This window comes from Vidua chalybeata, chromosome 3 (genome assembly GCF_026979565.1).
Source record: "Vidua chalybeata isolate OUT-0048 chromosome 3, bVidCha1 merged haplotype, whole genome shotgun sequence".
NCBI lineage: Eukaryota > Metazoa > Chordata > Aves > Passeriformes > Viduidae > Vidua > Vidua chalybeata.
The window spans coordinates 75,602,375-75,629,484 of record NC_071532.1 but is presented as its reverse complement, the minus strand read 5'-3'; the positions used below and the strand labels follow the sequence as shown (position 1 = coordinate 75,629,484).

General features: G+C 37.7%; 1 protein-coding gene across 7 annotated transcripts in view; it reads right to left on the bottom strand.

Moving 5' to 3' along the window:
- EPHA7 (EPH receptor A7) overlaps positions 1 to 27,110 on the bottom strand; it is a 165,522-nt gene that overhangs the window by 8,713 nt on the left and 129,699 nt on the right. For 2 of the 7 annotated variants that reach the window (XM_053937490.1, XM_053937493.1), the window contains exons 8-17: positions 23,044 to 23,152; positions 22,291 to 22,346; positions 18,259 to 18,384; positions 13,940 to 14,125; positions 13,319 to 13,380; positions 12,079 to 12,288; positions 10,839 to 10,988; positions 6,078 to 6,271; positions 4,814 to 4,969; positions 3,168 to 3,642 (exon numbers count right to left, since the gene is read on the bottom strand). In XM_053937490.1, coding sequence (XP_053793465.1) covers positions 3,528 to 3,642; positions 4,814 to 4,969; positions 6,078 to 6,271; positions 10,839 to 10,988; positions 12,079 to 12,288; positions 13,319 to 13,380; positions 13,940 to 14,125; positions 18,259 to 18,384; positions 22,291 to 22,346; positions 23,044 to 23,152 — 1,364 coding nt within the window. In that variant the 3' untranslated portion in view covers positions 3,168 to 3,527. Of the gene's footprint in view, positions 1 to 3,167; positions 3,643 to 4,813; positions 4,970 to 6,077; positions 6,272 to 10,838; positions 10,989 to 12,078; positions 12,289 to 13,318; positions 13,381 to 13,939; positions 14,126 to 18,258; positions 18,385 to 22,290; positions 22,347 to 23,043; positions 23,153 to 27,110 lie in introns of those variants that run through there. The other 5 variants (XM_053937491.1, XM_053937495.1, XM_053937492.1 and 2 more) reach the window with 3 other exon arrangements.

The window sequence follows — 27,110 nt, the reverse complement described above, 5'->3', positions numbered from 1 at the left end:
CTGAAGAGTAATAATAATAAAAAATCACCTCTCTCTGTAATAAAGCCCAGTTTAAATACATTCTGGGATATACCAGTGGTGGAGGAGCTGCCTTTCTATGACACTTGGCTTACAAGGAAAACTGTAGCAGCCAAGGACAGATAGGGTAGGAATCACTTTACCTAACTTTAACTATATAGATATTAGACACCTAATTTAAGCTAATCATCTGGCTTCCCTCTACATCTAATGGAGATAAACATTCCCAGAGGGAGATTCATCCTGCTTTTTTTTAGGCATCTCTCTTCTAGATGCTTGCAGATGAATAAAGTCAAGAAATATGAGTCTCACTGACAGCCTGATAATCTGTCATTAACAATGTGTAATGTCCAAATTCTTTGAAATAAAGCCAGAACTGATTTTTTTTTTTCATCATTTAGCCTTTCATTCTCCCTGTGACCCAACTTTTTCTTCAGTTCCTCCCATGAACATCAATTTTCTCTGGCACTTTTTTCTTCTTACCCTGGACTGTGTTTTCTGAAACCTGGGGAACTGCAACCGATGTCAATATTTTGCTGCTCTACCAGTTACAAATCCATTTACATGCATGTGCTCTAAATTGCAGTAATGATCTGAACATGTAGATAAGTTATCTGATTGATTGCGGCTGATCGCGATTGTGCTTTCTGGGTCTACTCTACCACTTTCAAATGTGTAAAAATCTGTGGCAACATTAAGGCAGTCAAGGTATATAGATGAATGCTAAAATATATTTACTATTCAAAGAAGATGGCTTAAATCAAACCAGGAAAATTAAGGAAGAAATACCATTAGGGCCCTCACTTGTACATGCGTGAGCCCAAATCACCACACATGCTTCGAGGCCTCTGTGCTTCAGAATATTGAACAAGTCCTAAAGGTGAAGCCTGGCCTCAATTATTTTGCATTTAGGGTTTGTAGATTCTCAGCAATACCAGCATTGCTGCATCGCACCTTTGATGACCAAGCCCTTAGAAACAGTAGCTGAGATTTATAAGGAAGCAGGTGCCTGAACTTAAAGACTCCTAAATTCCTAGCTCGGTGCCTAAAGCAGCAACAAGACTGTCAAGCACCCTGCTCAGCTGCCCACAGATGCTCACCCCAGTAGTGAGGTTTTAGCATTTGTTATAACACAAAATGGATGTTTATCAATTGTGTATTTTTTAATTGTGTTCTAATAGCTACTTTAAGTGCCTTGGCCGAGTGCTTCTGTGCACTAATTCCAATATTGGGCGTGCAGTCTACTCTGCGTCTTACTCCTACAGATTTTTTAGAAATTTAATTTTAATAGTTAAAAAAACAGCTTGAGCTGTGTACGTGAAAATAACTCCGTTACTACTGAATGACAATCTAATATGAAATAAGAATAGTCACCATTTTTTCTTACTCTGCCCAAATCCAGGCAATAAATTAGGCTTCTCAGCATGACTGTAAAGTGCTGTGAATTGTATAAACAATCATATATGGACACTGAAAAATAACCCTTATGCACATTGCATTATAGTTCCAAAAATATATTTACAGTCTATTACAAAGATTACAAATGGAAGTGTCTATGTATTGGGATTATGCTAGTTAAAAGCTTTTTACAGATTTTCTTCAACAAAGGTGGGTAGGGACAAAAAATTAGTATAACCAAACTGATTTTTCTAGTGAAACAAATAAATAAAATGACAAATATAACACTGTACAGTGATCTAAAAAGGGGGAGAAAAAAAGGAGGGGGGGGAAAAAGGATGCATTTAAGTTTTTGATAACTATCTTTGGTCCTAAATGTGGGAAAACACATTATGTAGCACTGAATATACATGTTTGTTTGTGATGCTCTGCAAGTAAAATAGAAAAATATAGTGCATTTTCAATGTATTCAGAGCTCACTACACATAAATGTGTGTACAAAACAAGACAGTATAAATAAAATTTACAAGTTTTACAAAGGAACATTTACAAGGTTTTTGTTTTGTTTTTTATTTTTTTTGTGTGGATGCCCACATTATCAAACCAGACCAATTTATGACTGATCCCTGGGATCTTTCTCTATCAAAATCAATAGAAGCAGCCCAATTCTCTTTGGAAGTACAGCATTTCATTGCTGGGGTAGTTCACAATTTTCAGATTTTTTTTTTAAAGCATTTCTCTCTGGTTCATGTACATTCTTGCAATATCTGTAAAGACTCAGTTCATTATTGCTTATGGTAATTAAACATTTTTATCAAACAAAATTTATATATAAGTAAATGGTGTAAAAAGATATTCCATTGAGCAACTACCTTTGCATCTCTGTTCCTGGTGAATGACTGTTGTGTCTGTGTGACCACACACACGCATGTTCATTCAGAGCAGCAAAAGCTTGTAAAAAAATTGAAAATTTTGAACTGCCCCTTGTCTCATGCTCTACAGTTCTCATATAAAAGCTATGTCCTTATTCTGACAGCTGGACTGCATACAGCTTAAACTCATAGAAAATATACACCAGCTATTTCTCTTAGATTTGCTAATGCAGAGTACTGAAAAAAAAAGTGATGTGCTCAGATTAAATGGTTTAGATAACACTGGAGAACTGCACCCATACTCTGAGACACTCCTACAATCACTTGTCCATTCAATGCTGCGTCTCAGCAGGTTTACAGTTGTAGATCTACATCTTAGACTATATCTCAGTTTAACTCTAGTCCATTAAAATCATCTTGCAAACCATTTGCTAAAAGTGCCTAGAACTACTTAGGGGTCATTATTGCTTTTCTTTTTCTTACTTTTTTTTTTCTCTTTTATTTTCTTTTAAAAGATAGTATATGTATAACCTTAAAAAATTCTTTAAAAAATATCAGAGCTCTTGGCAACTTGCATTTTCCTGACTCCCTGCCAATTAGCTAGCCACGTCAATACGGTGTTGATTTAACAAAAGGAAATGGCACAAAGGGATACCAAAGTTCAGATAGATATACATTGCTTGGTCATGCTTCTTAAATCTCTAGGAACTCAAATAATTCTTCAGAGGTACCCAGTGTAGTAATGTGTCATTGAATTAGCACTAAAAAGGTCCAAAGATATAAACATCATACTAAAAGAAAGTCTTTATGAAGAATAAACACAAATGATTAAAAAAAGATTCAGAAATCACAGATTTAAGGAAAATATTTTGTTGAATTCAACAATAATATCATGATTTTATCTGACAAATATATTCTTTTTTAAATTTTTATGTACATTTAAAAAGTCTATTAGATAAAAAGGAGGTTAGAGAGCTCAAGGTGTTTGTATGTTTATTCAGGTAGTACTTTGTTTATTGTCACTGCTGTTTTCCTTGCCACCACTGGTGGATCCTAATTCCCTTTTCATAAATTCTGGTGGCACTTAGGAGTTCAAGTCTGTAGGTGCTTCTTGTAGCTCTTCTATTCACTGCAGGAAGGACCCAGGAAATCAAGTGTCTTCTAGCAGCACTTCATATATACTGAAGGCCAGTGCTGTTCTCTCAGTCTGTCACCTCCCTCATAAGGGAGAAATGTCTATCACACTTGGATGCCAGTGCCGTGTAAATGTAGCATTTGTGCTCTCATAGTCTGAATGCTGCTCATGATTTTCTTTTGATGACCAACCAACGTGATCCCTAAACTCATCACATCCCTGGGGAAGATAAATGCGTACATTGTTAATTTTTCATCTTAGACTGCTATTGTATGGTATTCAACCGTGAGTCAAAGCTACGCAGTGGTTTGGACTACAGGGGTCTGGCATGGAAGCTACGCCGTGACCTCACCTCAGTCCTGGGAAGTTCATAGAGGCACTGTTCAACCTCTCAGCGACGAGTGCAATTACATGACAGCTGTCATGCAATTACACTGTGCGGGTCTCCACATCTGAGAAGGAGGTCAGTATGTTTTACGTTATGATAATCTTGTAGCGTGTCTTTTAAGGACACCCGAAGACAAGGACACTTCTCTTGTAAAATACTTCGGGTGGTTTTCAGGACCAAGTTATGTATAAATACAAGATTTTGGGGATCATAGTGTGTTTCCTAAAGAGATGCCTAGATGCCTCTCCATATTGACACATACCCATCATGCAAATGAATGAGGAGCAGCAGTTTCAACTCCACCCCTACTAATGCTAGAAGCTTGTGGACTCTGACAACAGTTCCCAAGCTATAGGCTGAGACCCCTGGTGACACCAGGCAGATAAGAATAGGGTTGAAATCTTGAGATTATTGGATTAGAAACTTTTTTAGAAACCCACTGCTCTCTAAGAGGAATTACATGTGTTTGGCAACCACCAGGACAAGAAAGTTGTTTGCAGGGTGCCAAGAAGACCTGTTTTAAGATGACAGTACTGATACAGGCCATGTCTGCCTTCAGAAAATTGTTTTGCTTCTACAGACTTATCCTGATACAAAGTCTTGTCCTGCAGGACACAGACAGCCCTTGGCCAATTGGAAGAAAATTCCACATCTTCTCAGAGCACATCGAGAAAAAGATACCAATTAGGTGGTGGAGGCAAAGTGGTTATTTTTCTATATACACATACTTTGGAAGGGGTCACATTCTCCCTCAAATTCTAGTCCCTTCGTGTTATTTCAATTGGTCTGAAAAGCAGGGAAAAAAGTGATGCCACACAGAGGTAGCAGGGTACTTGCCCTTTCATGAGATGCTCTAATACAACATCATCAGCTGCTAAAATGGCTAGCTTGACTCCAAGTACAATGTTTGTACTCAGGGTAAAGTTTTAGAGTAGAACATTGGGTATTATTGTATCTAGAAATTCCCTAAATGCAAGTTAAACATGCCCAGTACTAACTTACTCAATAGTCATCCTGGCAACTGATTCAAGAGAGTTGTAGCCTGCTGCTGTGAAATTATCCTTATATCTTTCCATCTTAATAGCTTGTAACCATTCGCCTACGGAGCAGAAAGTGGTAAAATCGGGAGTGTTCTGGTCCAGAAGAGGGCTAATTGGTCTATGGAGAAGGAAAAAGGAAAGTAAGTTGTTTCCAAAGAGAGTAAAACATCAGGGAGTATTTAGCAAGGTGAGAGTCAAATAAGTTTTTTGGGTATTAAAAATGTCAAGAGTAGAAAGTAATAGGCCTTTATAAACAGTTTAGATTATTCTGTGACTAGTTCTTGACTGCTCTGTAGCTCACAATATGTACTTCCTAAGCTTATTCACATAAAAGATGAAAGGTCAGAGTGAGCAAAACCAGCCTAATGGACTACTGTTACCAATAGGAAATCAACCTTATTACCTAGCATGACAGCAGCTGTCTCTATGTTGCTGAGTAAAATAAAGATGCTATTCTTTTATGCATCTTAGAAAATATATTAGTAGCTACTCCCATTTTTCAATTGGATGGGACAAAACAAAGACAAGGGAAGAGCAGAGACACAAAGTCTTAAGGTCACACAGCAAATCAGTCAGTAGAAGAATCAGGAGCAGAACATAGGCCAGTTGATTCCCTAGTACAGTGGGCTAGCTAGCAGATCAAAAGATTACCATGATTAAATAATTCACCTGAAATTTATGAAGAAGCCATTAAAAACTACATCATGAAATACAATGAGATGCAATTACTGAAAGGAGTTAAAGCCAGAAAATGAAAGATAAAAATCTAGAGTGTAGCATGTCAAGGTACATTGGCCAAGCATGAGTATTGTTAATTACTATTTCTACTGTAGCAGTTCCTAGGGCAAGGGATGCATCATATAAACATACAATAGGCAATGATCCTTGCCCTCCAGAATTTATGATTTTAAGAAACAAGGAAAACACAGACTAGTGGTGAGAGTGCGGAAAGAGTGATGAGCAGGCAGTAGTTTACTGAGAAATGTGTTAGTTCCGCAATATTTACTTTATTTTGGTTGTTTTTTTTTCTAAGAAAGTCCTTTTTTGGCTTTGTTTTGCATGGTAAAAAAGAAGGGCAAATGAGGGAAGAGAAGAACAGGGAACAGAAAGAAGGAAGAACTGAAAGACAGATGAAGTAAGTGTGAACTGGAACCAGCCACCAAGCAGAACATCCAGAGCCCAGCCATGTGCACCATCATAAGAACACACACTAAAGCTTTTCTTACCTGCTACAGGTTCCCAGTGGGGTTTTCAAGCTGTTTGGATTTCTAATCATTTTGTCCAGAATGCCAACTATCTGCTCAAACTTTGGCCTTTCACCGCGTTCCTTCTGCCAACAATCCAGCATCAGCTGGTGCAGTCCTGCTGGGCAATCCATGGGTGCTGGCAAGCGATAGCCTTCTTCGATTGCTTTTATAACCTAGTAGCCAAAATAGTTAATCATTTTTCATCAACAGTAATTTAAAGAATATGTGTTGCTACCCAGTTCAAATATGTAAGAAAAAATAAAATAAAATAAAATAAAATAAAATAAAATAAAATAAAATAAAATAATCAATAAACTAAAATTTGCCATTGGTGTTGCAAAAATGTGAGTCTGTTGTTTTGACACTAGCCTTCAGGTTTTTAAATAATTTCCCCAGCTTCATCTTTGGGCTTATTAAGCATATTGTTCTATATGTGCAGAACATAGCTATATTATCTAGACAAGTGAGTAGCAGGAAACAACAATTAAATTCACTGAGGGAGCAGCAGATAGATTGATAAATTGAGTTATTTCAGAAAGCATTATTACTAGCCCCAAGGTTTTTATGAAAGAGTGTGTGGTAGAAGCAACTGACTTTTAAATGGATGGATATCTGTGCATGCACATATAAAATACAAGAAGCCTGAAGGTATTATAAAAGGATCCAAGAAAAATGTTTAGCAGATAGAAACTGCTAGGGAAAAAAGTTGTATTCTATGTCTAGCCATTTTATATTAATGATAAAGCAGCAGAACTGTGTCATGTGAGAGAGAAAGACCTGGGTAAATGTTATTTTAATATATCACAGAAAGTTAGATTTATTAAGAGATGCTGCTAGATGATGATATGATCAAAGGACAACATAAATGTCTGAACCAAGAATTACACCCACCCGTTGACTTCCTTAGCCAAGTCCATTTGGATTTAAGTAAAAAATAAAAATGGATAAAGTAAAATCACAGCACACTGCTGTAAACCTTGAGGGCAGAATAAAAAAAAGCACATCAGGAAGCAAGGCAGATAAGAAAAGCTAGTGAAAAAGGGCTAAAACACTGTTCATGGGGGATTTCAAGTATACTGACATTGATTGACACAGCAGCATTAGAATTGCTAAGGAAGGGTGCTTGTTCCTGAAGGGGAGTGCATAGGACTGTCTTCTCCCTCATTTTGTATAGAAAGCAAGATCAGAAGTACTTCTAGATGCAGTTGTGGGATGTAGATCTGGTATGATAAACAAAGTTGGTGAATATCCAGGTTTTAGTAAAAATAATAATCTCTGAAAGAAAATACTCTGTAGGTTGCGTGAGAAAATGCAGAAGTAGTGGACTGCAAAGCAGACAGAACTGCAGACAATACAGAATGACCTTCAAAAAGCTGGCTGAAATCCAGCCAGGTTTTGTATCAAAACCTTTTGCATAAAAGAAATTTTGTGAAAAAAGAAGGCATAGCCCAGTGGTAAGGCACTGACTGCAGTTTTGTGTCACAGAATGTCCTTCTGACCTCAGGGAAGTTGCCTCATCTCCCTAAGCCTCAGCTTTCTCTCTGAACTTTTAGAATGACAGTACTGTCCTACAGCTCAAAAATGACTGAGAAGTATTCAGTTCTTGCAGAAACATCCATACCTTGAAGAATGAGTGCAGTGACCTTTTACAAACGTTGAAGTTGTCTGTCAGAGAGGGTGTGGAGAGAGGTTTTCTGCAGAAGAACAGGGAAATTGGAAGAACAGAGCAGTAAAGAACAGTAAAGTAAAGAACAGAGCAGTAAAGAACAGAACAGTAAAGAAAACATTAAAAGTAAAATGTAAGATCCTTTAGAGCTGTATTAAGAGGAAAAAGATAAGAACAGCTCCTTATGCTTAGAAGTAGTAGTGGAATGAAAGTGAAAAACAAAGAACAGCTCCTTATGCTTAGAAGTAGTAGTGGAATGAAAGTGAAAAGTAATCTACAGTGTGTACAGGACAATTGCTGTGCTGTGAAAAGTAATGCAGAATTCTGAACCCTCTAAATGGCAAAAGGTATTAAACACTTTGAGCATGCTACATATGATTTACTACAAATGAAGTAGCTGCTTAAGAGGACAGAAGACAGAGATCACCCATGAGAAATTAAAAAGTAGATGCCAGTGGCTGTGCCAGCAACAATGGTGCAACCACCAAAAGATCTAATACCCTTAGAACTGGCAAACTATCTACATAAAGACTCTATCCAAGAATGCAAGGGAGAGAGAAAACATGAATGAAGGGATCAGAACAGAACTTTTCCCCATTCACTACGAATTGCAGAGAAACCTGAAGAGAACTGGGAATCAAGATGATGTTGTTTTTGAAAGGCTTTGGTGATACTTCAGAATCAGCTTCTCTGATGTGTATTCTGAGCAAGAAGGGTGAAACCGGGAAATATGAAATAATGAGTCAGCTAGAGATGGATGGAATTGCTGTCAATGTCCAAAACATTGAAAAAATATTCTAAAATATTGATAAGTACGACAAGTGTCCACTCTGCTAAGAAAGGAGGAGGTGGGGGTCAAAACATCAGTACTCAAAGACAATGAAATAGATTATTTTTTTTTTTTAATGAGCAAACCTACAAAGAGAAAACAGCTGGAGTTCTCACTAATATAATAGATTTATATTATCTACACTTCCCACAATTTTTTTTTGAAATTCTGCTTTTGCTGCAAAAAGAGTAAAAGGGAATACTGTTAAGACTATGCTTTTACCATAAGCAGGCTATCTGAGGATGTAAAGCAAGATAGAGGAGGACCAGGTCTGGTTACATTGTATACTAAATGCCTACAAGGCAGTATTAAATATGGGTAACTGGACAATGTAATGTTGTAACTCTGACTATTGTCATACAACAATAACACAAATTAATGATTATAATAATGGCAAAAAATCCAGAAGTATAGCATTGCCCTTTTCTAATCTGCACTGAGGTCAGAAACAAAATGGGAGCAAGAACATTAGCAGTCTAATAGGGGAATGGGGGTTTGAGGGCTACTGTTACTAGCAAGGATTAAGCTGAGGTGAGCCCACTGCTCAGGGAAGTTGGGACCTCTGTCTATCATCTGTGCTCAGCCTGCTGTGCCTCTGCAGGGACCTTGTAGGATGAGTGTTCTTTTGGTGCACCCTAGCCCTAGGTCGTTGCTAAAAGGAGGGTTTCGCTTGAAAAGAGTTCACAATGCAAATGTGTATCCTCCATCAGTCTAAAGCAATGACTTAAAGGAGGAAGGGCAGGATTAAAGAAAGGCTATCTAAAGATCCAAAGTCAGGGAGGCCTATTATTTAGGAGATCTGGTCTGCTCTATGACTACACCCACATCCACTTTTAGGCAAAATGACACACTTATATAAAAGCTGAGTGCAAAATTAGAAGAACGCATTTAGAATTTTTCATTACCATTAAATACTTCAACTGGTGACTTTGAAGGAGAATAAATAACAAATCATTAGATGATTCTAAATTTTTGCATCATAGAATATCTAGGGATTGGTAGGATGTGTATATGGTATGGGAGAACATGCCTGAAGATCACAACACACAAGAATATTTGGAATTATTTTACCAAGCAATTGATGTATCTTTTTACTGTGGTATTGAAGATTATAATGAAAGATGCTAAAAAGGGATAAAACTGTAAGAAGTGGCAAGTAGCTTTTTGAAAGAGGCTCACTCGTGCTTTACATGCAGTTTTCAATAGGAGGAATACTTTTCAAAATCTAATAAGGAGTATAAAGATATCAAAATTTCTCCTCTATTTAAAAGTTTTTCCTTATTGTTCCCTGTAAGATAGGTAAGGTTTGCCTTTGAGGCATCTTATATTCCTGTCAGACTTCTTTTATGTTTGAATCTAGTACAGAAGGAAGGTGTCAAAAGAAATGAAACTCTACTGGGTGTCTGGGGAATGTAAATATTTCTCTTTCTCTGCCCCAAGGACTTGTTTGCCCATATTTTGACAGTCCATGAAATCTTTGACACTGAGACCTGTCAAATATTAACAACTTTGCACTGTGCCAAACTGACTCATCATCTACACTTTTATCTTTTTTTTTTTCAACTTTGATGTTGATCATTCAATCAAAAATTAAAATAACAATTAAAAAAACCACTCAAGCTCCCACCTGAAGAACTTTAAATGAGACTCTTTCTGATATCTTTCACACCTGTGAAAAGCTTTTTCCTGTGTAATTTCTATATCAATAGATACTCCTGTCAGAAGTCAAGATTAACACCCATCTGTTCTATTACTGCTGACCTGTTGCTCTGGATCATATTTTATGCAAACAAGGGTACTTTTAAATCAGCATGATTAATTTGAAAAAGCCAAAGTAGGTCATTAATTGCCACTCAGACTTTTAACAACTTTTTTCAAATGATTAATCATTGCCCTAAGGTCAAAAACCTTAAGAATTATTTTTTATTAGAAAAAAATCAATTCTTTACATGCTTAAGCACAGTAAAGTGAAGACCCCATATTACTATTTTTGATGTTCCAGTTTTAATTGATACTTAGGTCAGAAACCTACAGTATCCATGTGGCAAAAAAAAAGATTTTGATTTTGGTAAAAAGTGAAAGCTCTGTAACTTTTTCATTTTGTGACAACCACCCAGTACTTTGATAAGTCTTATTTCTAACCCAACATTTTATGCATTTATACTGAAATAGATATGTATGTGTTCACAAGATGTAATTTATGTTTTACTAACACACACGCACGCTCACGAACAGACAAACCTACATCTTGATTTGACATGTCCCAGTAAGGCCGTTCTCCATAAGACATTACTTCCCACATAACTATTCCGTAACTCCACACATCACTGGCTGATGTAAATTTGCGGTACTGAATGGCCTCTGGAGCTGTCCATCTCACTGGAATTTTTCCACCCTATGAACAAAACAATAAAAAAATAAAAAAAAAAAAAAAAAAGGAAGAAATTTCTCTTTTTCACCCATGGAATTTTCATATCTTCTTCCATAGAATGCATTTATAATTATTTCCATCAACATCAAGAGCAGCACTTACATGATGTGCTATGGTGGTGGACCGATTGCAGAATTTTCAAAGGTGTGCTTAGGAAACTAAGTATCTTAAAACACTTGGAACATAGATACTTAGATACTTGTATAAGCCACGTTGAATGAATTTCTCTGGGCGTGCTTATCCCTCCACTGATTTTAAAGGGCTGCTTAGATGCCTGATTTACACTAGCCATTTAATTCCTGGCTGGCTCAAGCTAGGTGAGGGGAATCCCAACCTGTGCATGTAAATCCCACTGACTTGTCATATGGCTCCTCCGAAATCTTGGTGTGACATTTTTAAGCCAGGATCCCACTTAGAGCCCAACGGCAGGAGTGACAGCTGTGAACACCGGTGTGGTTTCCTGGATCCCTGTGCCTGTCGGAGCAGATTCCAGGGGCCCCTCCTTCCCTCAGCATGGGAAAACAGGTACAGGGAGGCCCCATGGGTGGGAAAGTGGAGCTGGCTCACCAAAAGAATAAAGAGCATAGTGTGCCTGATGAATGCATATTTAAGAAAAGCGTCCCACCCAAAAGCAAGGGAAAATATAGGAGTTGAGCTTTGTCACAGACTAGCCTCCAGCTAGTCAACCCTTTGGTGAGATAAAATCTAGCCTGAAAAATAGTAACAGCCTACAAATATTTTAATTGACTCATAGTAAATTAGATGTTTAAAATTTTTGTGGGTAAAACTTCCTTATTTGTTCAATCAGAAAATCATGAGAAATGGAATAAAGAAGATACTATACAAAATGTTTAGAACTTTGTCAAATAAAAACGTATATTCTTACAAAAATATTATCTCCTAATTGGAGACAGACTTCTGCAGAGATTCTTCCTTTTGACAGGCTAAAACCACCCCTCAATTAATGTATTTGTCTTATCTGTACTCTCCAGAAGATACACTTCTTCTAAATAACCATATCTCAAAACTATTAAAACCCATTGATTTATCTTACGGTTGTAGTGTAGACAGCCTCTGGATCATCTTCTATAACTCTGGAAAGGCCAAAGTCTGATACTTTACAAACAAGGTTGCTGTTGACAAGAATATTGCGTGCTGCAAGATCCCTGTGTACATATCCCATATCGGCCAAATATCTCATTCCAGCAGCAATTCCTCTCAACATTCCCACTAGCTGAATGACAGTAAATTGCCCATCATGTTTCTGGAGGGAAGAAAGGAGCAGCAATTCTTGTTAGTATAGCTGAGAAGACAAATAAGGATTAGTTTTATGACTTCAGCTTTCCACTTATTTACTCCTTCTGTGGCAAAGAAACTCACCTCAAACACACTTTCTTCAGAGATAAAGCAGTGCATCCAGTTAAGAAATGTGTGAGTAATTAGTGTACTGATAGTAACAATACTTGCTAACCACTGTATATCTTCCAGTAACTCGTGGCAAGTCATTTCCAGGAGAGATTAGCTAATGAAGATTTCCTAATGTTCTTATAGCTTGCTTCTATGCTGTTCATTTCTCTGAATAATTATTTGCATCAAGAAAATAAGAACTATCACATTTTTGTAACCCTAGCTACTGACAATTTTCATTCACAGCTTGGAGGTTATTAAAAAAAAAAAATCTGTTCTCTATAGAGTGTTTACATATCATCTCACACTGACATGCATACCTGGTAAGGAGTCAGACTGGCGAGTTCAGAACACACTTAAAAACCACTAAATTGTTCTGAATTCGCATTTATTTTTTCTGTCTTCATCTCTTAAACAGAATCATAATTCATTTAGGGATTCTTTAATGCTGATTTCCACCACGCTGACACAGTAAAACTCTGCTCCCAAAAGGCCAAAGATTGGACTTCAGGTATCAGTGGTTTTAATTTCAACTGGTGGCTATAATAAAACCCACCATGTCTATGCCACTCTAAATCACATAAATTCCAGAATGTTCCCACATGATCCTGTCTGATGTTCTCATTTCTGATCTGGTTTTGCTGAAGAAACATAGAGAACCTGCTACTATTAGTCAAAACTCCATTTCAACCGGAAAACCATTTTAATTATACTTAATTAAAGATAATAAAGATAATATAAATATAATTAATATTTTGATTTTATTTAATTATATATGCATCTGTACATATATATATGCACAGGTATAAGACATATTTTTTAAAGTGTCAATATACAATATATGTCACTTTAAATATGTTTATATAAGTTTTCATTTTGGTACTCACCCTAAGAAATGCATCTAAGGCCCCATTCTCCATGTATTCTATTACAATCATAACTGGTTTCCCTGAAAGAAAAGAAGACAGATATTTGAGAACAGTAAAACAAATGGAGTGCCTTTTTTTGATAAAACACATACTAGTCCTTTGAAGGACTGAATCATTCAGACACTGAACATTTCTGAGCCCTCCAGCACTGTTACAGAGCTCTAATTTCTTAAATATCTGCATGGAAAGTGGTCATGATTCATAAAATCGAACCATACAAATCAAAAAGTCAGTGTGTTCTCCTAACTCCTGCTGTGTGAACAGGACTCTGGAATAATGACACTTCAGATTATATGAAAAGACATGAGAAACCTTATCTCTCTTCATGGTCTTTGAGGCTAAATGAAACTAGAAAAATAATATGTTTCGAAGTACTTCATCTTTTAATCATGCGTGCATCTAAATTTTTTTCCTCAGGTTGTAGCATAAAGTAAGTATTGTTTTAGTTAGTTACGCATCAGGAGAAAATCCATTAGGAGTGTGCAGTCTGTTTATAATTTGAATCTTTGACCATGAATAAGGCAGAGCAATTTCTGCCATCGTGTTGTTATTTGACTGACAGACCGAGCTGCTGCTTACCTCTGGTAACGACTCCTTCTAGGTGAACCACGTTGGGATGGTCAAACTGTCCCATGATGCTTGCTTCACACAGAAAATCTCTCCTCTGCTTTTCAGTGTAGCCAACTTTCAGAGTTTTTATGGCTACTGCAACGTCTCTCTTGCCAGGAAGCTTTAGACGCCCACTGCACACTTCACCAAACTCTCCTAAAATGAAGTAGATCAATGCTGAATTACTCTAAATACCAGTACTTTTTTTAGTCCTTGATTCAAATAGCCACCTAAGTGTGTGTTTAAATTTAATGTGTTCATATTTGAAATGGATTACTTCGGCATGCGCCTTTAATGAATTGCTGACCCCTATGGAATAAACACTTCAGTTAAGCCAACTGACAGGACTATTATTTGAATATTTTAAGAGACTTGTTAATAATTTCTTGCATTTTTTCAAAAACAGAAAATAAAAAATGAAATGGCTTTCATAAGAAAACACTATTATTGAAATAGTAATACCATTTCTAAGTAAAAATGTCATTCTGCTCTATATGGTTTCCTTGCTATCTTTGGTTTTAATGGGCTTTTTTCTTTCAAAAGGCAGGTCTTGCAGAGCTGCTTTTAATTTAGCATCCTTATGGTGTTAAATGAAGCACTACATTATTACCTTCAAGCAGAATAATTTACTTTACAGATTATGAAATGAAAGGTGTGACTTATAACAATTTTGTTACATTAAACAAACACAAGCAAATACTGCAAGTTTGTAAAAGGTTCTAAACTAACAGACAACTGGAACTTGAAGAAGCCTGTGATAAAAGACCAAACAGCCAGCAAGAACACAAAAAAAATAAAAAAAGTCCCAACAACCAAATCTGGAAGAGAAGTAATTGGACTCCATCAGAAAAGAGGATGGAAGCATGTGAGATGTGGAGCTGAATGGCAATATGTCTACCTCACTATTAACGAGATGATGAAAGATTTAAGAATTTTCCCTTGTCTCACACCTCTGTCAGCAGAGAACAAAAGTGAGATCTCCAATTCTGCAGACAGGAAGAAAAATCTCCTTGTATATATAGAAGAAGAGAGTAGTTACAGATGTTACTGAATAAAAGGTGACAGTTCTTTAAAAAGAAAGATTAACCAGAAAAATATTTAATAGTCTGGTACTTCACAAACTCATCTGGAGTGAGAGAGATATGGTTCCAAGTCCCTCCCCCAAATCAGATCAAGTCAGAAATTTCTCTCCTGCATACCTGTGGAATGTCTTAACATTAAACTGTTACGTATACACAAGTATGCAGACACACCTACATCTAAAACTGTTTTAGGATGAGTGCTGAAAAAAATGACTGAACTAAACCTACACAAAGAGTTTGATTAGAGAATCATTGCGAGAAACCTTATGAAATCAGGGCCTAAGTGGACATGCACACTGGCAAGGTGTCTGGCTGTCAGTGGAGAGAAGTATGCTCAAAGTTGGGCTGAATGCCTGAAGAGATAGATGTTGGGGTGTTTTAATGGATGGGCTGCATAAAATCTTGTTTATGTCACCATCAGTATTTTAACACTTCTGTTCTCCTATTAGTCCTAAATCAAGCTTTGGGAAAGAAAAAAGCAGTACCTGGATCTTGGCTTCACAGTTCATCCAGAAGGGTAGAACTTTGACCATGCCTTTGACCATTTTTACCTGACTTGTTTGAGCAAGCCTCCACTCAGCATGGCTCTTTTCACAACCCTTATAGGAGATGACTGCACATAGAATCAAATTCCTGTCCCTCACATTCTATGCTAGCTGAACCAAGGCTAGCTCAGATAAATTCCATACACCTCGTGCTGTACCCAAGCTAACTGACCACACAAGTGTTCCTGCCTGCATGTTATCCTCAACCATCCTTGGGTACTGAGCTAAGAATGCCATGAGGTATAGCTGTTACATGCACAACAACTAGCTGCTCATGTTTCTAGCTTGGTGACTTAACCTCCCTCCTGCACTTCATTAGCAATGTGGATGACTATTAATGAATTCACCACTCACCTCACTCACAGCTCCTGGCTGCAAGAACTTCCTAAAGGATAACAATTTTCTCTAGCAGTACTTTCCAAAATTGTTTCTTTCCATGCTGAAAACAAGACGTGAGTATAGGAGTGTGTCTGTGTGTCTGTGATATTTCAAAGCCAGGTAATTAGGATACTTGGCATAGGAGACATTAAGCCTTAACTCCTTTCCAGCTCTCTGTGATCTGATTTTGATTGATTTCCAAAGGCAGATCACACACACTTGGGCAAACCAGAAACTTCAACTTCCACGTTACGCATTTCAGGCCAGGATGCTAGCCAATGAACTACTTTTATTCTCAAGAAAATAGCACATTCAGCTGAAATGATGCCCAAAAATAAACTGGAAAATATGACAACAAGAGAGGGAATACTGCACAGCCACACAGCCACTAGCTCAGCATGTCAACAAAGCAGAGGCTAAAACAAAGGATGTGTGGTATGAACAACTTAACACAGTGGACACCATAGTCTGTATCTGACAGGTGGCCACAGCGGGATGGCAATGAAAATGATGGCAAGGAAAGCACATATCCCTCATGCAAATTGAGTACAAGCATACTTGCACCCTGTTTGTGTCTGACAGACGTGGCACTACTCAATAGTTGATGTGGCCAGCATTGCTGATGCATATTGAGATTGCTAAGAGGCTTTTCTGGTGCTGTCACTAGCAGAAATTCCATATTCTTCTTTGACGTATGAGTTTCAACTGCTGCTTTGGGTCTGTTTGCTTCTGTTGTTCCTGGACTACATTTCATTTCACTCCTGTTTGCTATTTACATCAACAGGTTAAAGCCATAGCTAAACATAATACACAGTATCCTTCCACCACTGCACTCCTAATTCACTTTCTTCAGACTGACTACTGACACGTTAGTTGTTTTTGCTATCAATTATACTCATTAAAATCAAGAATAAATTCATCTGCAGTCAAGAAAATTAACACTCTGGAATTTTTCATAACAGTGAAAATGAATGTTAAACTGTATACTCTGCAGCACAAGTGTTTTTCAGCATTTTTCTCAGTAGGCATTAGCAAAATCCAACTGAATATATCTTTGTGCTCTGAACTGTTGCTATGCTGGTAGCTTTTTAACTCAAAGCAAAAGATAAAGCTCAGCAATTTTTCTATGCTAATCTTGCATATTGTGTATCTATTAGAAGAGATGCTGCCATTCTGGCATCACAAAAATTACTAGTTAGCAAGGGCTGGATTCTTATGCTCTTACTCATCGATGGAATAATTTGCTCAGCAGTGTGGTTAATTTCAATGGTACTACTCCTTGATTAAGACATGATTCAACATGACTGAGGTTACTTTAAAAAGGTGTTGTACTTTAAAATTCTAAGTGTAAAGACTTTTTTACAGGTAAAACAACTTCTTCTAGAGACCTTTCCTCTTCTGTTTTTAAATAATACCGCAACATGTAATTTACAGTACCAAACTACAGAGTGATTTTAAAAGAATTCTACTAATACTTATATAAAACAACAGGAAAGCAAAAGAACATTTCCTCCAGGAATCCAAAGTATTTGATATTTTTCTTACTCATGGAAACTTAATTTCACTACATGGAGTAGTGCAATAAAAATGTCACGTATCTTATTAATGCAAACAAATGAAACTGCCTTTTTAGAGCATGAACACCATGGCTTAAGTAGGTGGTAGACAGCTCAAGAGAAAAAAAAGCAATGTAGTGCTGGTGCAATTACAATCAGTCATAAGAAGTTAAACAATAACTTTTTGTATTCATAGAATATCAAAAAGAAAAATGGTAGAAGAAAAAACAGCCTTAGGGAAGACTTTGTTATACAGAAACAAGACCTTCCTACTCTCTACTTAAGATTTTGTGCTGCAGCCAGTTTTCCTTACTCACATGAACAAAGCTGCAGAGGTCAAAAAGCCCCCTTGAAAAAGGCAAGCAAGCAGAATTTGCACAAATGCCTAATGCCTTTACTCTGATAGTAAATAATAGGCAGCACAACTGACCCACTCCCCCCAGTTCCAATTTTAACAGCAGATACTTGATTAAAAACCCATAAGCTTTCAATGTCAAGCAAGACTTTTAATTTACTCATTTATTTTGGTTTTTTTAGTTGTAGTTGGGCTTTTCCCCTGTTTGTTTTACATTTTAGAAGCAAGTATGGCTTCATTGCTCTTAACCACTCTGGCAAATTCAAAAAGTTCTTCTATACCTGAGGTATAATTATTTGCCTGTCATTATGATGAATGAGTTTCGATCCTGGCTAAATGGAACAGTTGAATCAGGAAGCCACGGCAGCCTTACCTGCGCCAATCACACGCTCAATTTTAATACAAGAGGCATCTAGCTCCTTGGCGAATTGATGGACAGCTCTATTTGGGTCCTCGTAGGTTTCAGGGTCAATGTAGGTTTTGGTGCCTGGAAATTTAACTGTAATGATGTAAGAAAGCATGACTGTGATGAAGCAAAAGCACTTATTGTGCAGTCAGCCCAGGAATTTCATTATGCAGAGTGCTCCTTGGAAGACTGAACCTGTTTCCATGCTGCCTGAGCCAGAGCTGCTCTGAGAGGCAACCTTAGTTTTAGGCATCATCTGCAAGCATGCTGACACAAGTATACACAATCCCATCTCTAAAAAATTACTAACATTAGCATCTGCATCTCCTCTTGAACCGAAAGAAATAATAAATATTAAATAGTACTTAATGGAATAAAATGCAAAGGTTGAGTGGGAGTGAAAACAAAGTGGGGAAAGGGTATGATGCCAGCAGAGGAGGTGAAAGTTTCCTTTCCGTGTAAGGACATCTTATCCTCATCACCCAGGATGCGTAAACAGCATTTCCTTATGTTATTTCTCTCCTCTAGAGGGATTTGAAAGGCTCCTCCACCCCCTTGAATTTGCTTAATCTACTTAATATAATATTGTTTGTAGATTGTGGCAATAGTCAAACTATCCACAGCACTCAGAAATTACATCCTCAGGTGTATTTCTTGCACTATAATACAAACATGAGAAACACCTGTAGCCAAGTTGTAAAGGCAGGGGAAGGGAAAGTGGCCTCTGTGGCACAATTATCTCCCCTCTCAAGCACCGAAGTGAATAATATGCAGCAACTTGTTTTTGCTCATTCTTTCTCCGTGCTTAGTACAGCTCAGGCAGCATAGTGCTCTGGCCAGCATGCAGTTTTTTTCCTTAGTTTGCTGATAATTCAGGTAAATTATCTTTTGCTATTCTGGTCAAAGTACAAACTCCTGGTGATAGTAGAGCAACCCTGGAAATCTATTAATCAATCAATTTTTATGAAATAAATTTGTTGACAAGGATTATACTCTTGAGCTTTAATTAAACCAGTGAATTAAAACTCAATATGAAAATGAAAAAATGTTCTTCTGTTAATTGATATACTCATAATCAAGAACAGGATCAAAAGTCAATACAAAACATAAATAATTTTCAGTTGCTTTGTATTCTTTAAATTTAACATACAATATATTCAATTTGAAACTATATTGAAAAACAGCTTAGTAATCATGGGTATTTATGCTTTAGATGGTATTAACGACCTAAATACATAAACCATAAGAAAAATAAAAACAAACCTAAATTGTTTCAGTAATATAATGAATTTACAGCTGGGGAAATTATTTGAAATGTTGCCCAGATGTTGTTATCTGTCACATAATGTATTTAAATGGATGTTCTTTTGGTTACATTGGAAATTTGAATGCTGATTTTTAAAAAAAAAATATAAATATTTATTTCTTAAACCCAAAAGAGACTGGACAAAATGAGAATTAAACAGTCGGTTGACCTCTGGTAGTAGTGCTTTAAGGCAAGGAGATGGAAAAGGAGACATCCTCTTGTGCTTGTGATAAAGGGCCTGGATTGGAAGTAACCTTGCGAATCTCAAGTGGGCCTCTGACGGGTCTTTGTTCAAGCTGTCATAAAACATTTTGACAGGCCAAGGCTATCCTGGCATAGCAACGTGAAATAATGCTGGCCTGCATTTGCAGACATTGTTAGATGAAAAAGGGAGGAGGAAACCAAATATAAATCTGAATTGCTTGACTAAACTCCTCCATTGTACTTGTATCTTCAAGTGTAGCACTTGAGGTCAAAGAGAGATGAAGGGAACTGAAATTAAATATATGATGATCCATTAAATGCACTGCTTTAAAATCTGCTTTTAAAAATGTTTGCCTGTAAGTTTTTGTTCTAAGTAAAGAACAGAAACGTTATTTGCCTGTTGTAAGTTACTTTTTTAAAAATCCAGTTTGGTACCTTAGAGCAGATGAGTATTGTCTAGCTATTACAGAGCAAAAGGCCACCAAACTGGTGGTCACAGCTCTGTGACCAAGCTGGTGACCACAGCACTGGGTTCCATCTCACTCTGTAAATGGCTATCAAATGGAATTAAATGCTACACCTACAATCAACAGATGAAGGAAAACTAGTTTGGCAAGAAGTGACTTTATCTGGTGCCATGAGTTAAGAAAGACTCTGTATGCTCAATAATCAGGCTAATTTGCTAGATAATCAGATTTCTTGAAAATAAAATAAGGGAAAGGAACACTTATAAAATTTCACCATTTCTGGATCAACTATCAATTATTAAGTAGCAGCTTTCAAATTAGTTAATTTACACTTTTACTGAAATAAAAAAGAAAACATCACCAACAATGGAGATGAGAAATTATTTAGTTAGCATAACCCTTTTGTTTATATACTGACAAACAAGAATACATAGTTGGTCTTTTCCTTCAAGGACATAACGGGGATTTTAAAAGTAAAAGTAGTAACTCTTCTGGAGATGTGAAGTGCTTATAATGCATTATGAGAGGCAAATTTCAAATACATCACTCCCAGAAGAGTAGCAGTTAAGTAAAATGAGATTTTTGACAAATTCTTTAAAATCACCTGCACTGCAAAGTGCATGATGCATAATTCTTATCTCATTATTATTTTCCACCTTTCTGGAACAGTTTATGAATTGATTGACTAAAGCTGCAATGATGTCACTACTCATTTTGACACTCACTGCATTTAAACAATTTAGATAGCCACAGACCCAAACTTAGGAAATGTGATCAATTTGCAGCTTTTTTTTTTCAGGGAAGAAAGGCAAAACAGAACCTTGATCTGATTTTGAGTGAAGCTTTGGCTAGAACTATTCATTTAAAGTGGAATGCATTGAGAAAATACTTAGAATTTATGACTAGTGGCTACTTAATTTTCCATGTGACATTACTTTTAGATACTACCTCATGATTTTAACATACTTAAAACAAGCCCTATTGCTTTCATAAAAAAAAAAAACAAAAAAAAAAAAAAAAAAAAAAAAAGAAAAAAGAAAAAAAAAACCAAAAAAAACAAAAAAAAAACCTGATGGATTTAAGATACAACTGCAATTACTGGTAGACAACAAAGGCTAAATACAGCATAGCATGACTAAATAGCAAGTACTAATATGAGAGTGACCAGGTATGGGAAAAGACTGGAAAGACTGGCATTGTTCTGCATCAGAAGTTATGTTCATTTTAATTCTGTGATTTTTTTCAATTATGGTTGCTCAAAATAATTTTGCAATTTAGTTTAACACACTTCCTGAGTTAATCACTAATTCTAAAACAGATTAAAACATTCCTCTCCCCTTACATTTTCAGTTGTCATTAACCCAAGAAAGATGTGTTTTATTGAGTTTTCCCAGGGTTCTAGTTTAAGTTCAAATGGTAGATGTGATTTTAACAAGAGAGGCTTTAGGTTCTATTCTCAGCTAGGCAAGCGACTGTAGATCACACAACAGTAATGAAGTGGCTGACCTTTCTTTTCATATGAAATATTCTATTTTTAAGGACATTATGTTTTGTAAATATTGATGGTGCTACTGTATTTGCAGTAGCAGAACACAGCTTTTGAGCAGAACAGCTTCATTTTAGGGTGATGCGGTAACTCACACTTTCTTAATCTGAAGTTTGCCTGAGGTAAAGTTCAAAAAGTCACTTAGGCAAAGGTCTCTTGAATACTACACCTCAGAGGGATCATTAGGACAACGTGACACATATTCAAAGCAATCAAAAGAAACCAAAAAATGCAGAATGAAAACAACAGTATATCATAGACATATATAGAAATAAAACCATCTATGTGAGCAATGTTGACTTTAATCTGCATTCTTTTTGTGTAGGTCACATTTTTAGTGTTTAACTTCCCACTTGCTATTTACACAGCATTTTTGAATTTCCTATGGCATTATCTTTCATGGAGGCTTGGTTTAGTATTGTCTACACTATTGCAATTTTGAATTTTTGAAAGGGGGGAAAAAGCAAAACACTTACAATGAAAGTAAAGTTCTTCATCCCCTTCTTGATCCGCTTTGCTATAGCCACAATGCCTGAAAAGAAAGGAAAATACCAGTTTTACTAGTAAATAATGATCTACTTATCACATCTAAAGTCCTGACAAAATCAATTCTGCAGGCTGGGATTTTCAGGCACTGAGCACCTAACTGCTGTAGGCCCTTTGAAATTTTCACCTATCATTCTATTGACAGCAGAGTTTTAAATAAATAATGAACAGTTGCAATCAAAAGGCTTTTGTATCAAATACCAGTTGGGACAGGTCTTGGAGAAAAAAATTCTAGTTCTGGTGAAAGGCTTCTACAGATAAAACAGAGGATTAAAGAACTTGAAAGTAGAACACTGTTTTACATGAGGTTATTCTTAAACTTACTGCTGTGTCTCATTTTTTTTGAATGTAAAGTCATTTAAAGGCTGATCAGATAAAGTGTCAGACTTCTCCATGTGAGAAAACTGAACAGAAAGAGAGACTTTGAGGAGCAGAGGTAAAGCACCTGCTAGGGGTTCCTTTTACAGCACATTTACGTAGGACAAAAAGAACATCTTGATACAAGTATCTTGCCAAAGTAAGAGGACAAACCATATAATTGATAACAGGATTAAAATGAAAACTGCCCTTACTAAGAATTATTTCTGTTTCAGTTTTGCAAATTACTATCCCAGGTTCGACTATGTCTAAAGAGTTCACAAGAGTGGTGTCAGATGTGCTTACGTCCATCAAAGATGCAATACCTTCGTCCAATGATGAATCCAAACACCATGAAGACCAGGATGATAGTTCCTGCCACAGCAACCACAGCTATGATAATAACAGGATTCTGTTCACTGGAAACAGCTGTGGCTACAAACAGAGCACAGAGTTGAGATTAGTTAAAAATTAATCCCTGCTAAGGGACTTCAAAAATTTAAGTCAATCATCATGAATTGTAGACTCTCTACTGTTGTAGACTGCCTTTGTCTGAAACAATTACATTGATAAAGTTAGTCTAAAGAAGGGCCTCTATTGGAAATTCAGCTAAATGCTGTATGAGTTAATAATTGTCTACACTGAATAAAAAGAAGCCAAGCTGGAATTTCCATGGCCAAAGTGGTACAGCCATTACCTGAAAGCCAGCACTACTAGCATCTGTCACTTCCACTCCCAACTACTGCTTTGCTGCATTTGTTTTGACTCCCTCCTAGAAGAGGAGTCCTGGATATCCCTGTAAGGAGGGACAGTAGGAGAGTAATCCCTAACTCTGCTCCTAGCCTCCCCTCTAAAACTCATTGATATGACTTTGAGGGCTTCCAAGGAAATAGTGTCTTTAAGAAAAACGTTTGTGCTGAAGCACTATTAACAAAGATTTCCTAGGTAGCATATTTCAATCTCTTACTGCTATTAATCATTGTAAATGGCTATTATTACTTACCATTTGTTTCTCTTAGCAACAAAAAGGTGCTTCCACATTAACACAAAATAGAATTCTCCATGCTTCAGAGAATTTACATGCTAAAATATCCCCACATTATTGCCCTTTTTATTCAGATATGCCAATTCTATTAATATATGTAAATGTATACATGTCACATTAATGTAAACTGAGGATGTAATACTTAGCCTGAGAAACCTTGAAGCTTGTTAAAAACATTGCTTGCCTGCCATCTAATAAGGGTGGCCATGTACTCTGATACATTAAGTAAGCACAGCTCTCCTGAACTCTGGAGATGCACCGGTTTGTAACAGTGAGGATCTGAACCAGAAGATGCATAGAGGATGAGACATGAGGGATTGTGTAAGTGAGAGTCAGCTGGAATCATAAAATCACAGAATCATAGAATCATTTAGGTTGTAAAAGTTCTCCAAGATCATCAAGTCTAACCTTTGACTGAATACCACCATATCAAACCACAAGCAGTAAATGCCGCTTACAGTGGCACTTTGAACACCTCCCTGGGTGGCCCATTCCAATGACTAAACATCTGTTTAGTGACAAAATTCTTCCTGGTATCCCCTGGTGCATCTTGAGGCTCTGTCTTCTTGTCCTTGAGAAGAGACCGACCCCCACCTTACAACAAGCTCCATTCAGGTACTTTTAGAGAGTGGCTCCTCCCTGAGCCTCCATTTCTCCAGGCTAAACAACTCCAGCTCCTTCAGTTTCTCCTCATCAGACTTGTGCTGCTGCAAACTGTTCCCTTCTCTGGACATTCTCCAGCAACTCAATGTCCTTTCCAAAGTGAAGGGCCCAGAAGTGGATATAGGACTCAAGGTGTGGCCTCACCAGTGACAAATACAGAGCGATGATCACTATCCTAATCCCACTGGTCACAGTATTCCTGAAACAAGCCAGGATGTCATTGGCCTTCTTGGCCACCTGGGCACACACAGTGGTTCCTGTTCAGCCAGCTGTTGATCAGCATCCCCAGGTCCTTTTTCACTGGGGCACTTTTCAGGTACTCCTCCCCTGACCTGTAGTGTTGCATGAGGTTTTTATGACCCAAGTGCAGGACTCAACACTTTACCTTACAAACCTCATACAGTATTATTTGGCCCATCAATTCAGACTGTCCAGATCCTTCTACAGAACTTTCCTATCCTCCAGCAGATCAACACTCTGCTCTAATTTAGCACCGCCTGAGAGCTTACTGAGGGAGTCCAAGCCATCAATTATAATATTAAACAGGACTAGCCCCACTACTGAGTTTAGGGGAACCCCACTAGTGACCATCCACCAACTGGATGTAGCACCATTCACTACTACCCTCTGGGCCTGGCCATCCAGCCATTTTTTAACCAGCAAAGAGTGCACCTGTCTAAGCCATGGGCTGCCAGTCTCTCCAGAAGAATGGTGTGAGAGTCAGTATTGAAGGCTTTACTGAAGTCCAGGTAAACTACATCCCCTAAGCAGGTAACTTGGTAATAAAAGGCGATCAGGTTTATCTAGCAAGACCTGCCTTTCCAAAGGCCAAGCTGGCTTTTACCTGATGTTGCCCTGATTTTTAAGAGTTTTATAAGCCTTCTGAGTTTACATTCTTGTAGAGAACTTTCTCACACAACTTTCTGTAAATAACCTATTGTTTTGCATTCTTTCATAGAGGCGGAGAAATTTGATGTACAGGTAGTTTGTCCAGTGATGTTGGCGAGGTGGAACGTTCACCCTCCAATCCACTGGCACCTTTTGAGAACTATAAATGATTGGAGTCAGAGGAAATAAATTAATCTCTGCATCGTAACCAAAGCTGTGGTACGTCGTTTTCCCTTGTGTCATCTGGTGAGAACCTGATCCCTTTGTTGCCCTGTATGTGCTGTGGGATCACACTCAAAATGATTTGATCCATGACCTTCCCTTGATTTGATCCATGACCTTCCCTAGCACCAAGGTCAGGCTGACCTCTGTGGTTCTCCAGACCCTCCTTCCAGCCCTTCTCATAGATGGGTGTCACATTGTCCAATTGCAATTGTCTGGGACCTCAGCCTTTTCCTCATCCTTGGCTACACTCCTCCACATCAAGAAAAGGATGAATATTTTCTTTGACCCTCTTTTTGTTGTTAATTTATTTATAAAAACACTTATTATATTTCACAACAGTGTCCAGATTGAGTTCTAACTGAGCTCTCACTTTCCTAGTTTTCTCTCTACATGACCTAATAGCATCCTTATATGCTTCCTGAGTTGCCTGTCCCTTTCTTCCAAAGGTCATAAACTCTTTTTTCCCTGAGTCCCAGTGAAAGCTCCCTATTCAGCCATGCCAGTTTTCTTCCCCACTGGCTCACCTTTCAGCGCACAGGGATGGCCTGTTTCTGTGCCTGTTAAGATTTTCCTTCAATCTCCTCCTATTTGTTACCTGTACTGTGTGCATTGGTGTAGATGCACTTCAGTTGGGTTGATTTTACCCCCAACACTGGCATGCCACCCCTAGACTCTCCTCTAGCCTGCCTGGTCTTACCCCTTTCCCCTTTCAAACCTAGTTTAAAGTCCTATCAATCAGCCCTGCAAACTCATGGGTTAGAATTCTTTTCCCCTTTTAAGATATGTGAACCCCATCCGTCTCCAGCAGGCCTGGGGCTGTGTAAACTGTCCCATGACTTGAAATGCAGCCAACAGCTGAAAGAGGCAGAGGAAAAAAAGGAGACCAAACTGATAGCAGACTAACTAAATTAATGGTATGCTAATATGGTTTACTGCTGGTACTGGTAACTGAACTGGAATGTCTACACCAGGTTTTATGAACTCCACAAAACTGGGCTTGTGTTACAGACTTCAGAGGTTCCCATAGAAACAAATAACCCAGAATTTTCTTGGGAAAAGTAAGCCAATCAACATGATTTATTTTTTCACTGACACTGACCTGTACCAACTGTTTCCCCCCAAAATAACAAATCCCTTGTTATACTACACACATTTAGAATACTCTGCACTGGAGGGAAATTACACACACCCCCCTAATTTTATGTCCTGAAGAAACCTGTAATTTTTCTATATTCTCTCTAACGCACATGAGGAAGATCACACTATTAAAAATGCGGGTGTTGGAGTAGTAGTTGCTGCTGCCTAAAAGCTGTCCCCAACAAGCCTCTCCGCAGCTGGCTCAGCGATAGAGGCAAGAAAGGCTCTTTTTGCAGGGTTTTATTCCAGTGAAGGATATCACACGTGGCTGAAGGGAACCCAGCGGGGTAAAAGAGAACAACCACGTGCAGAAGGCAGCTTAAGAAGGGGAAGGGGTGGGGGGCAGAGCTAAGGGCTGGGCAGAGGGGTTTGGTCTCCTGGGAAAGGGGGGTGGCCACCAGGGACACCAATCCAGTGACGGGACAGGGAAAGGAG